Source organism: Myotis yumanensis, unplaced genomic scaffold, assembly GCF_028538775.1.
Source record: "Myotis yumanensis isolate MYYU_CA2020_CCGP unplaced genomic scaffold, mMyoYum1.0.hap1 SCAF_11, whole genome shotgun sequence".
NCBI lineage: Eukaryota > Metazoa > Chordata > Mammalia > Chiroptera > Vespertilionidae > Myotis > Myotis yumanensis.
Genome location: NW_027223762.1, coordinates 64734377 through 64746496, shown reverse-complemented (window position 1 = coordinate 64746496; position 12120 = coordinate 64734377). Strand labels below are relative to the sequence as shown.

The 12120-nt window shown below is 42.7% G+C and overlaps 1 protein-coding gene across 2 annotated transcripts in view; it reads left to right on the top strand.

Annotated features, from left to right (window-relative positions):
- Nucleotides 1–12120, top strand: part of SLC9A4 (solute carrier family 9 member A4) — a 75052-nt gene that overhangs the window by 28477 nt on the left and 34455 nt on the right. For both annotated transcript variants that reach the window (XM_070429774.1, XM_070429773.1), the window contains 4 exons: nt 808–1010; nt 1617–1703; nt 4846–4916; nt 6143–6304. In XM_070429774.1, the coding sequence (XP_070285875.1) occupies nt 808–1010; nt 1617–1703; nt 4846–4916; nt 6143–6304 (523 nt within the window). The remainder of the gene's footprint in view (nt 1–807; nt 1011–1616; nt 1704–4845; nt 4917–6142; nt 6305–12120) is intronic.

Genomic DNA, 12120 nt, shown 5'->3' with positions numbered 1-12120 from the left:
CACAGTTAAGAGCCTTGCCCGAGGTCTCATGATTCTTAAGTATAGGGGGAGCCAGGACAAACAACAGGAAGGGAAGTGAAGTGAATGTAACTGCCTTGAGCTATCAATATGCCTGTAATCAAGGTTGGGTGCCATGAAGTCTGGTGATTAGAAGTCACATGACGATGCTGAGAGGTGGAGTGTTAGTGAAGGGGCCTCTCCCACCAGGAGCCACTGCACTGATGGCAGTAGGTCACGTGGATCACCTGTTGGAGATGGAAAATCAATGTGGTAGAAAGTACCGCTGTTTTAAATAAGCTCTCCTGCCCTTCACCCTCCGCTTACAGCAAGAAGCCCTCCTCTTGAATTCTTGCCAACATCCTCTTTTGTTTGCATAGAATCTCAAGAAGAACCAAACCAACCACAAAAGATTTGCTTCCCCTGAAGAGATAATAGTCACAGAGAAGGAGGCTCCTCTTACACTGAAAATTACACACCTTCTTTGGTTACTCAGTGAGAACATGAGATGATAGAAATGTTTTATTCCCCAGACAATACTCTGGCTTTATCTTGTTTTGAAAGGCAGAGCAAAACTATGAGTATAGATTAGAAAGTCTATGCCATGTCTCATAACAAAAAGTGTCAAAATGTTATGACTTTACCTACACACACTCACAGAGGGCTCTCGGGAGCGCTGCTGTTTGGGACGGGTGTCACGGGAAGCAATGAGGATGCCAGCTTTGAAGGCACCGCACACGCCGTGGCTCTCTAGCATTGTACCTCCAGTTACTCACGACCCTCTGCTCTACACATATCTCCCCTCTCCAGGCGTGTTTGCTCTCTTCTATGTCAGTAACCGGTTCCGGACCTTCCCCTTCTCCATCAAGGACCAGTGCATCATTTTCTACAGCGGCGTTCGAGGAGCTGGCAGCTTTTCGCTGGCATTTCTGCTGCCTCTGTCTCTTTTCCCTAGGAAGAAAATGTTTGTCACGGCTACTTTAGTAGTTATATATTTTACTGTGTTTATTCAGGTTGGTAGATTTTATTCTTATTTGAAATAAGTAGATTCTTTCAGGATTATGCATTAAATTGCTATACCAAAAAGGTACACTTTATTTGATTCTCAGACATGATTTTCTATCTCTGTATCTTCTGTTTATTATTTTTAGAAATTAGATAATATATCCAAACTAATTTCCCAAATATTTCTAGATCATGTTTGTGGTATCCTTCAACCTCTAAAATATGTTGGTTTTTAACCAGTAAAACATTCATCAAAATATTCCTTGGTAACAGGTGAATTATCTGTTCAGTGTGCTGCTAAAAATGAGATTCCAATTATTACTTAATAGCACAGATTTTTATTTTAGCTCGCGCTACTTTTTAGCAAACTATGAAGAGGTTATTTTAAGGGAGGAAACTAAACTCCTGCTTTAAAAATATTGACATAATGCCTATTTTTTACATAATTTAAACAAATTAAATAATAACTAAAGAGAGAAGCATTTAGCCAATAGAAGCTAGTAAAAAACAAAGACATAAAAATTGGAAGTTCTAGTAGCTTCATTAATAGACTTGTTCTCTATTATGACAATCTTCACTACAACAAACCCCTTTATTTTGTTACTATGCTCTAGGGAATCACAATTGGCCCTCTGGTCAGATATCTGGATGTTAAAAAAACCAATAAAAAAGAATCCATCAATGAAGAGCTTCACATCCGTGTAAGTTAATTCTGTCATAATTAGTAAGTTAGTAAAATGCGTTCTGCTTGCCGCCTCTGGGAGTGACCTAGGGCTTTGATGAAACATGCGTGCACATCCCTGGACAAAGCCTCTTTCCTCCCCAGCGCCACCAAGAGTGGCTGTGCCAACTCCTTATTGCTGCTGTGAGAAATAACTACAAACTCAGTGGTTTAAAAAACACAAAGTTTCTATTTCTGGAAGTCAGAAATTGAAAATGGCTCTCGATGGGCTAAAATCAAGATGTGGTAGGGCTGCATTACTTTCTGGAGGTTTTAGAGAAGAATCTATTTCCTTGCCTTGTCCAGCTTCTAGAAGCTGCTGGCATTCGTTGGCTCCCTGGACCCCGTCCTCTTCGTAGCTAGTGGTGGCCGGGCAGGTCTTTCTCATGTTGTGTCACTCCAATGCTGACTCTTCTGCCTTCCTCTTCCATACTGAAGACTTTTATGATTATATTGGGCCATGTGGGTAATTTAGGATATTCCATCTTAAAGTCAGCTTACTGGCAACCCTAAGTCCATCTGCTCTTAATTCATCTTTGCATATGTATTAATATGTTCACAGGCTCTGTGCATTGGGACACTGACATCTTTGGAGACCATTATTCTGCCTACCACAAAGGTTCATGTCTCTTCCACATGCAAAATACATTAGCTCTAGCCCAACATCCTAAACGTTTCAATACATTATTTTAACTCAAAGACCAAAAATCTCACCTAAATCTTATCAATTCAAAAGTCCCAAAGATGATCATATCAGTCATCTAAATGAGGCACGGATGGGGCCCTGGGTATAACCCTTCCTGAGGCCAAGCTCCTCTCCAGTTCTGAACCTGTGACACTCAAGAAATAAGTTATCTGCTTCCAAAACACACTGGTAGGAAAGTCATCGGCAGCAGCTATAGATACTCACTTTCAAAAGGGAGGAGAGATGGAAGGACAAAAGGAGTCATCCAGCCCAAGCATATTTCTCAGTTAACCTGGGAAAACTATTTGGTTTCAAAGCCTAAGAACAATCTTCTGTGACTCTTTGTTCCACCTTCTTGGTTTTAAACTCCACCCTCTGAGTCATACTCCTTTTTACATCCAAGGTGGCCTGTTTGGAGCTCATTAATTTGATCAGCCTGTTTCTTGCCTGTAGAGTTTCGGAGATCTCAAAGCCTTCTTTATTTTGTCTTCCCTCTCTCTCTTCTGGTCCAAGCTGGCAGTGTTTCTGAGGAGAAAAGCAGAACCACTAGGAGATATATATTAAGACCTTTGTTACAAGGAATTGGCTTGTCTATTGTGGGGACTGGCTAGGCATGTCCAAAATCTATAAATAGGTCATTAAGTTCTAAAGCTGGGAAACTGCTTGTCACTCCAATACTAACTCTTCTGCCTTCCTCTTCCATAGTAAAGACTTCCATGATCATACTGGGCATGCGCTATAGCTTCTGTGCTCAAGCGGCAACCTCAGCTCTGCTCTTCAGGCCTTTGAACTGATCAAATCAGGGCCATGCACGTTCTCTAGAGTCCTCTCTTTTACTTAGAGTAGCTGGTTCTGGACTTTAATCATATCTACAAAGTGCCTTCACTGCAATATCTAGACGGGTGTTAATAATGACTGGGGACTTGCCTAGATAACCTGACACTTCAGAAAACTATCGCTGTGGCTAATGTGGAGAGTTGTCCTACTTGGCGCTGAAGTCCTTGTTCCAGTGGAACCTGGTCCCCTGCCCTTCCTGACATTTGGTTAGAAAGGGGTGAAGGCTGCTACTACCTCAGCAGGTGGCTCCGTGGTGGAGTTCAGTGAAAGTATCCACATCTGACAGAGAGGAGAGTGAAGTTGAACATGGCTTCTACCTCTTTATTTTATTGAAGTTCTATGCAATCGTGAAGGGATGTCATTCTATGTGGCTCCAGGGAATAAAAATGAGAGTGAATATACGGAAGATATAGGGAAAGAGACTTCGGCTCAGTTAATAAAGAACACTCTGACTTGTTTCTTACGTGGCACACCCAAAGCTTAAATGATTGGGAACATGTGGCATAGATATTGTACAGGAGGTCGGAGCTCTGAGGGGATGATTGACTCAGGTAATTTTTAGGTTTCTCTCATCCTTGTGAATTCACGATGCTAAAGCTGGAGAAACTGCTGAAATCATTCCAAATCAGCCCTGAATTTCACGGCCAAAGTCACCTGAGAAAATAAAGCAATTAAATTTCAGAAAACCCAAATCAAAATTTTCAAAGTCATTTAAAAATATTCAATAGATGAGGATAAGGATTATTTTAAAATAAGTAATGCTTTAACCTAATTAACAATTTTTGTTTCTATCTTTATCCTCTCTGCTTATTATTTTGAGAAACTGGAGATTATGTAGTTAAGACAATAGAAATTGGATATTTCTTTCTTATTTATTTTTCTCAAAAATGTTATAATTATTAATAGAATATCCATCATTAAATATTTCAGAATTAATTTAATATTTTAATCTATTTTGCAAAAAATTTTAGAAGCTAGTATAAATCTTAATGATCACAAATTTAAATTATATCAAGACTAATTTATAAATTTTTGAGATTATCCTTTTTTCCCTAAATTCCTATGAAAAATTTTTATAAATCAAATGTAGTATAACTGGCTTGGATGATAAAATGTAAATGCTGAGACAAATGTCAGATAAAAGAATAGGGCATAGGTAAATTTTATTATTATATGTTATAAAATATTTGCAGTATTATATTTTAGAAACTGTATAAATTGGATAATATTATTATCTTTTCTTTTGCAATGAAATTAAAAGTAATTATTTATTAGGCTTTATATCCATGTGATTTCAATAATGAGATATTTTCTAGATCATCCTAGAAAAATATGATGCAAAGGAAACGGCAAGTAACCTGTTTTCATTGCAAGTTATATGCATTGTTAATGAACTTTTTTCTGCAGTCTTTCAATCATGAAATGGAGTTAAATCACTATGAAAAGAATGACACGTTTCAGTGGCGTGAACAGAGTGGGAGAGGAGGCTGAGCTCCAAGAAATTAAGGCCTCCTTTGTGCCCGGGTGCACCAGCGTGCCCTGTGTGTCTTTTAGCGTTAACCTTTCACCACCAATCATTTTCTCGCATTTGCTTTGGCAGCTGATGGATCACCTGAAGGCGGGAATTGAAGATGTGTGTGGGCAATGGAGCCACTACCAAGTGCGAGACAAGTAAGGAGACAGGGTTTCACTCTCTAGAAAGGATGTTGATGGCATGGGAACCTCCAAGGGTTACACTGAAGCTGAGCACAAAGCTAGAAGGAATCTAGAGGCGGGACCAGAAGACAAAGGGCCTGGGACCGGCTGTAAAAGAAGCAGGGAAATAGGACTCGCAGACTCCCAGTCGGGAGTGGAGGGAGATAACAATGTCAGGGAGCCATGTTTAGGATTAAATAATAGGATCTGTGTAAGATGTCTCAAATGCATTTCGGCACCCATTTTGGAATTTAGTCTCAGGTTTAAGAGGAAAATTGGGGCTAGAGGTTAAGGTTGTGAGTCGTCAGAGTGTTTGGTAACCAAAGCCATGGGCGTGGGCGAGGTCACCGCAGAGGACGAAGCGGGGAAGCCATCTCCATGTGGCAGGAAAGAAAGAGAAGGGCGGGGGGGACCCCGTGAAAGGGAAGCTGGTGTCCAGGAGGCGGCGGGGGGCGTGGGGGAAAGGCCCCCGGGCGCGTCCCGGAAGCCACGTGGAACGGCAGCAGGTGGAGCAGGCCGACCAGTTCCCTCTGAGAATAAAGTGATGGGAAGTGTCGAGCATTCCTACTCCGAACAAATGCCGGCTCCGCACATCAACACACACGTGCAGGTCGGTCTGATGAGCCTGCGAGGGGTTCACTATGACAGCCGGCCGCCAGGAGCGACTCCTCCTGCGAGGTGTGTGGGTTCTCCCTCTGCGAGGTGTGTGGGTTCTCCCCGCCCCGCACCTCCCCTCCCCCTCAGTCGGCAGGATTGAAAGTGACCTTCAGCATAATGGGCAAAACCACTGCAGCCACAGGCCACGGAAACTGACCAGGTCTGGGTGGGAGAGGCCGGAATTACTGTCAGTACAGCTGCCACTGTTAAGCTATTAGAGTGAAACACTGGTTCAAAAGCCTCAACCCCTCATTCCTTCTCTTACAATTGGAGCCGAGCTAGGCTGGCCTCCCTGCTCCCGCTTATGCACCCTTTTTGTCCCGGCTTGTCCCTTCCTTTTGTTTTGTTGATTCTTCCCTTATTTTAAAAAAAATGCATTAATTCTATGATTATAATTTTTTAAAATGTGTTCAGCGGCTATGACTTCCAGGCACTGTCCTGGTGTTTCTCAGACTGAGTTAAGTAGTAGTTTGTTTTAAGAAAAATACATCGTTACACAACATGCACAGAAAGTACACATTTCCAAAGGTTGGCTTTGTTTTCAGGTTTAAGAAGTTTGATCACAAATATTTACGGAAAATCCTAATCAGAAAGAACCTGCCGAGGTCCAGCATCGTTTCCTTGTACAAGAAGCTGGAAATGAAGCAAGTTCTTGAGATGGCGGAGACCGGGGCCCTGAGCGCCACAGCCTTCTCCAGGCCCCACCAGTAAGTGCCAGCTGCGCTCTGGTCTAGATTAGTTTTTCGTGTGTAAAATGTTTTGCAATTACAGTTTACTTTAAATATTATGGGTCTGAGTTTCAGGTGCACAGCATAGTGGTTAGACAATCATATACTTTACAAAGTGGCCCCTGATATTTCCAGTGCCCCCGACACCATGCATAGATATTATCACATTGTTGACTGCATTCCCTGTGTTGTACCTCACAGCCCTGTGACTATGCTGCTACTACCAATTTGTACTTTTTAATCCTTCCCCTTTTTCACCAGCCCCCGCCCCCTCCCCTCCGGCAACACTGATGGAGACTTTCAGTGTCAGGGCTCCCAGGGGCATGCCTCGTTGCTTTGCTTATGGGTAATCCCAGGCGGGGAAAGGTACACGTATGAGGGAGGATTGTGAAAAACAGACCATCTTGCCGTTTTGTGGCTTGGTCACGATCAACCTGTTTCACCTAATTCCTGGAACTACCTTCAAGCAAAAGTTGCCTTCCTTGGAAGGGAGAAGCCAGTGAATGTTTAGAATTCTAGCATATTTTACAAGGCTTTCTCTTTCTGATTAGAAGTCTCTACCCTCTGACCCCTATTCACTTGATTCTGCTCGTCCTGCCACTGTATTCCTCCCACAGCCATTTTCCTTCCTCTCTTGTATGAAGTCAGCATTCTGAGGCACTAACTTGGATTTGGGGATGAGTGGGGCTAGCAAGAGGCATGATGGTTGGGAACTATTTTAAAAGAAAGCTGTGTTTACCATTGTGTCTAAGGCAAAAAAAAAAAAAAATCCGTGTGAGATTTGCCTGGAGTCTGTGTGAGACTAGCTTGGAGTAGGATTGGGAGGGGCAGGCTTCCTGTGGAGCGGGCCGTAGGGAGTTGGTGGAGAGGCAGTGTGTGTGGAGGGGCAAGACCTACATAAGCCCAGCATTATAAGAAGTTTCCCTTGGAAGCGTGGTGCTTCCATTGGAGCATCAGGAAACCAATTATCCTAGGAGCTGACTCAATATATTTTTTATGTACTTTTATTGATATCAGAGAGGAAGGGAGAGGGGGGAAGAGATAGACTCAGCAGTGATGAGAGAGAATCATTGATTGGCTGCCTCCTGCATGCCCCACCCTGGGGATCAAGCCCACAACCCGGGCATGTGCCCTGACTGGGAATTGAACTACAACCTCCTGGTTCATAGGTCGACGCTCAACCACTGAGCCACGCCAGCTGGATTCAATATTTTTTTAAAGCTGTTTTAACTCTCTAACGTTTAACAAGAGCCCCTTCAATATCACAAGAATTAATTCACCACCACCCCCAGATGCCCAGTTTTCTTCTAAGAAATGCCTTCTGGTTTGAGCAAATTAATCAGAAGGTCTATTTCGGGTGAGGAACCCCAGCCCCTCCACCTGATCTACTCAGTTGGTAAGGACACTTGATCATGAGCTTCACTAATGTCCTCACGTTGAGAGAAGAGCTAAGAATAGATGTTAATCAGATTGTCACCAACGTCTGAGTGTTATTCCTCACCCCTCGTGAGTGAGCAGCACCTCACCTCGCTTCCATGGCCTTGCGTGAGCTCCGGGTCAGCAGGAAGCTGCCTGCCCATTTGTCAGCGGACTGTTTTGAGGTTGCTCAGTTTGTGTCAGTGCTGCCCATTGCATGTCTTCGAGGAAACTGGGGAAGCTCACTGAGGAAGAGCTAGCAAGTGTGTGCAATGGTCGGGCGTGCTGAGCCAGGTGAGAGCCTGAAGCAGAAAGAACATTGAGTAATAGCGATCCTGTCCTTATTTAAGAGGTTGATACTTCATTCACCAGGGATTCTTTGCATTGACCTTTATTTCCTAACAAACTGCATTCAAATCCCATTAGCTTGACTGCTGACCTGCGGTGTGGAGGCAGGTGTAGGGAGGGCACTCTCTTACCAGAGGCCAGTGTCCCCCGGGCCGGGCCTCACTTTGGGCCCAATCCTGTTCCTCAGGCACCTGTTATGTAAAAGCAGACACAGTCCTGCCCTCATGGAGCTGGGTCATGACATTAATACAGAAGGGATATTAATAAAGTCCAAGGTCACACACTGATCATCCTAAAGCCTGGGAGCTATGCGAGTATAGAGGTACAACCACCCGGGGCACTCTGAGCTGCTCACTGGAGGGTGAGCGCTAACCCAGTGCACAGCGGCAGGCTGGACAGGCTCCGGCAGGTTAGGCCTGGGGACTTCCTCCTGTGGTTTGCTTACCAGTTAGGTGAGCACTTGGTCTAGGAATGCTTATCTCAGTGACAATCAGTCTACCTTGAGCTAAAACTTAACCTGAATCTCCATGTTACACGGCTCTGGCAGAAACAGCGGCCCCCACTTCTGGCCTGAAGGAATTCTAAGCCAGCTTTATTGGGGGGGAGGGGCGGTGGGCAGGAGGGCTTCTGTTGAGGTTATGATTTTTTCCGGACAGGTTTAAAACCTTGACTCAAGATTGGTAAGAAAACCTTCTAGGTGAGAGACACGTGCTTCCATCTATTGCCCGAACGGTGGAGAGGCTTTTTAAACTTATATTTAATTCAAGTTTAGTAGTGAAGTTACATTTATTTGATCTCATCAGAAATATGTCAGACACCAAGCAAAAAGGAATTCCGCTCCAAAGATCAAAGCAGCTAATTTCTTAATAAACAAACCTTCACACAATAATAGGAAAAAGAAATATGTGTTCAGCTCACTTTTTATTATTCTGCATAAAATGAAAACAGCAAAATGCACATGTATTTTTTTAGAAGTTAAGCGATTATTCCACAAGAGGCTTAGATTTGCAAACTGTGGCTTCAGGGGCACCTCCCACTGAAGCCGTCTACAGCACGCTGCACTGCTGTGGTTCCCAGGGCTTTCTCTGGTTTTACATGAACCTCAAAACAACCCTATGGAATAGGTAGAGTATGTTCTTGAATTATCATTTTAATGTGAGGCATCTCATTTTACCAGCGAGTAGTAAGCTCTTAGAAATACCAGAGGATAGAGGTTCAAATTGATTAAAACTGTGGAAGCTTTAAAAATTATTTGGTTAATATTTTAGAGCTATTGAAATATTTATAAATTTATAGGCATAGCAAACTACAACTCCACAACTTAAAAATATTATATTTTAAAATTTCCAAATAATTTTTATGTCATTTATAAAAAGTATAAAATTATTGTAGTTTAAATGTTTTTTATTTGATCACATGTTGACAGGCATAAATTTAGCTTTATGCATTCTTATGCCAAAGACTCTGGAATGAAGACCCAATGCCATTTTCATTCTATAGTGGAGCCTTGTGGGGGAGTCAGGACTGCTCCGCCACTCTTCACTCCTTCCAAATGCTGGCCGTCTTGGGGACCTTCCTAAAGGTCACCCCAATAGTATAATGGGAGAAACAGACATGGGCAGCCACGCTCACACACTGTTGGGCACATTATTCACTCAGTGAGCATGGCCTTTAGCATCTTAACATATTTCCCAGGGATTTTGTGCATAAAGCTATTAAGGGGATGGATTCTTCTAAATGAACCAGGGTATAATATTTTATTTGGGGGGAATTAATATTATGGCATGAATATAACATCTACCAGATTTTATATCTATATTACTTGGAATTGAAGCCTCTTTTTACATTATTCTAGCATTTTTAAAAGTTAGGAGAAATGTCAACCTTTTGTTTGAATACATTTAGATTCATACTTTCCCATTCAATTTTTGTTTGTTTGTTAATCCTCACCCAAGGATATTTTTTATTTTTAGAGAGAGTGGAAGGGGAGAGGAGAGAGAGAGAGAGAGAGAGAGAGAGAGAGAGGGAGACATGGATTGGTTGCCTCCCGCACATGCCCTGACCAGGGCCAGGACCAAGCCTGCAACCAAGGTACATGCCCTTGACAAGAATCAAACCCAGTACCCTTCAGTCCGCAAGCCAATGCTCTATCCACCAAGCAAAACCAGTCAGGGCCCATTTGATTTTAATAGCCATGGAATTTCCATAGAACCTTTGTTTAAGGTGACAGAGAATTCTTTTATGGATAATGAGTGAAGGTTCAAATGACAAAGATCTTTCAGTTTACAGCTTTTCTTTCTTTTGACCAAGAAATTATTAACATTTCATTTTTCTAAGGATTGTATCTCCCCTGTACTTGTGATGTTAGTATTTCAGGGGTGATTCTGCTAATCGAGTGGCATGTGGAAAACTCCCGGTGTCACCAGCCCAAGTTAGCAGCTCATCTGTACAGCTTTGTGGCTGCAGCTTTGTGTGGATGAATGAGGGGAGTGAGAGAGGATGCCCTGGGGCCTGCACCACACACCCAGCGGCAGCCTGCACTCACTTTTAATTACGCTTGGCCCCTCCTAACATGGTCAGTTATAAACCAAGGAGTGTGCCAAGTTAGATCCACTCTATCTATTTGGTTGTTTTATGATGCATACACAGAAAATGGAACTGTTTGATTCGCTGTTTTTTCTGCTTAGCAATAGATTACTTCCACCATAATACAGGAATGTGTTCAGATTGTTGAAATGTGTGGGTGTATCTAAATTAGAATAAATTTTATTTGAAGGACATTTAAACAGTTAAGTTGAAATGTCTTTATGATAATGTTCAGTTTACCAAGGGTGGTAACTGCATATCAATAGTGTTGACAGTTGTAGTGCTAAGCTATGGAGACTCTGGTTCAGCAATACTGTAGAAAGAGCATTAGTTAATGTTCAGATAGCATTGCTCAGCACACCCTGGCATGCTGTGATGGCCAGTAGTCACATCTTTAACACTCTTATCAATTGAAAATTACTTACAGGATGTCCTTGCTATTTATGGCTATACTAGAGGCCCGGTGCACGAATTGGGTCCCTCAGCCTGGCCTGAGCCCTCTCACAATCCAGGACCCCTTGGGGGATGTCAGACTGCCAGTTTCGGCCTGGTCCCTGCAGACCAGGCCGAGGGACCCCACCAGTGCAAGAATTTGTGCACTGGGCCTCTAGTATGCATATAAGATCTTTGGATAATCTTTTCCTGCCTTCCCCCTCCCCCCTTCCCTTTGAGATTTATCAGTCTGTTTCATGTTTCCATGCCTATGTTTGAGTGTCTGCCCCTTGGTGGTCAGTATTCGTCATAGCTGCTGGTCAAATGGTCACTTAGGTTTTTATATATATAGATAGCTACCAATGCTTGGGAAAATTGTTTAAAAGTGGCCTGTTTGGAAACTAGTAACTACTCACCTCTGTGATCAATTACTCTAAGACTTGCTTTGCAAGCAGCCAGAGAGGGAAAAAAGAAGTCAAAACTCTGTAAGGGTTTATACCAAGTGTTAAGGTAATAGTATTAAAACAGGAGAAAATAGTATTAACAGAGGGGTTTAATTCCTTTAGTGCTCTCTTTTTAGTTCTTATGTTCTGCAGTGAACATACATTACTCGTGCAATAGTAATAGAAATTACCTCCCCTAAATTCAAATGACTGAAATCGGATACATTTCTCAATGTGATGTCATGACTTGGAAACCCTCAGAGAACAATTGTGCATTGAGGCTGACCTGAGTATGACTTGGTTTTTGAGCCCTCAGGGCGGTGGCCGGGGGGACTCAGGATGAAGGAAACTGGGGATCTGGTCTGTGCGGAGGCAGTGAGCAGTCAACTGTTTCAAGAATCTCACAGAGTCCCAGTGTCTCAGAACTGAGCTAGCTTTTTCATGATGAAGTCGTCCCAATTCTCCTTGTAAAATATGATACTAGTTTCTTACAATGTCCTTTAACTGAAGATAAAATTCCTAAAGGAACAATCCCAAGGTAGAGGTATTCATAAAGGCACGCATAACATG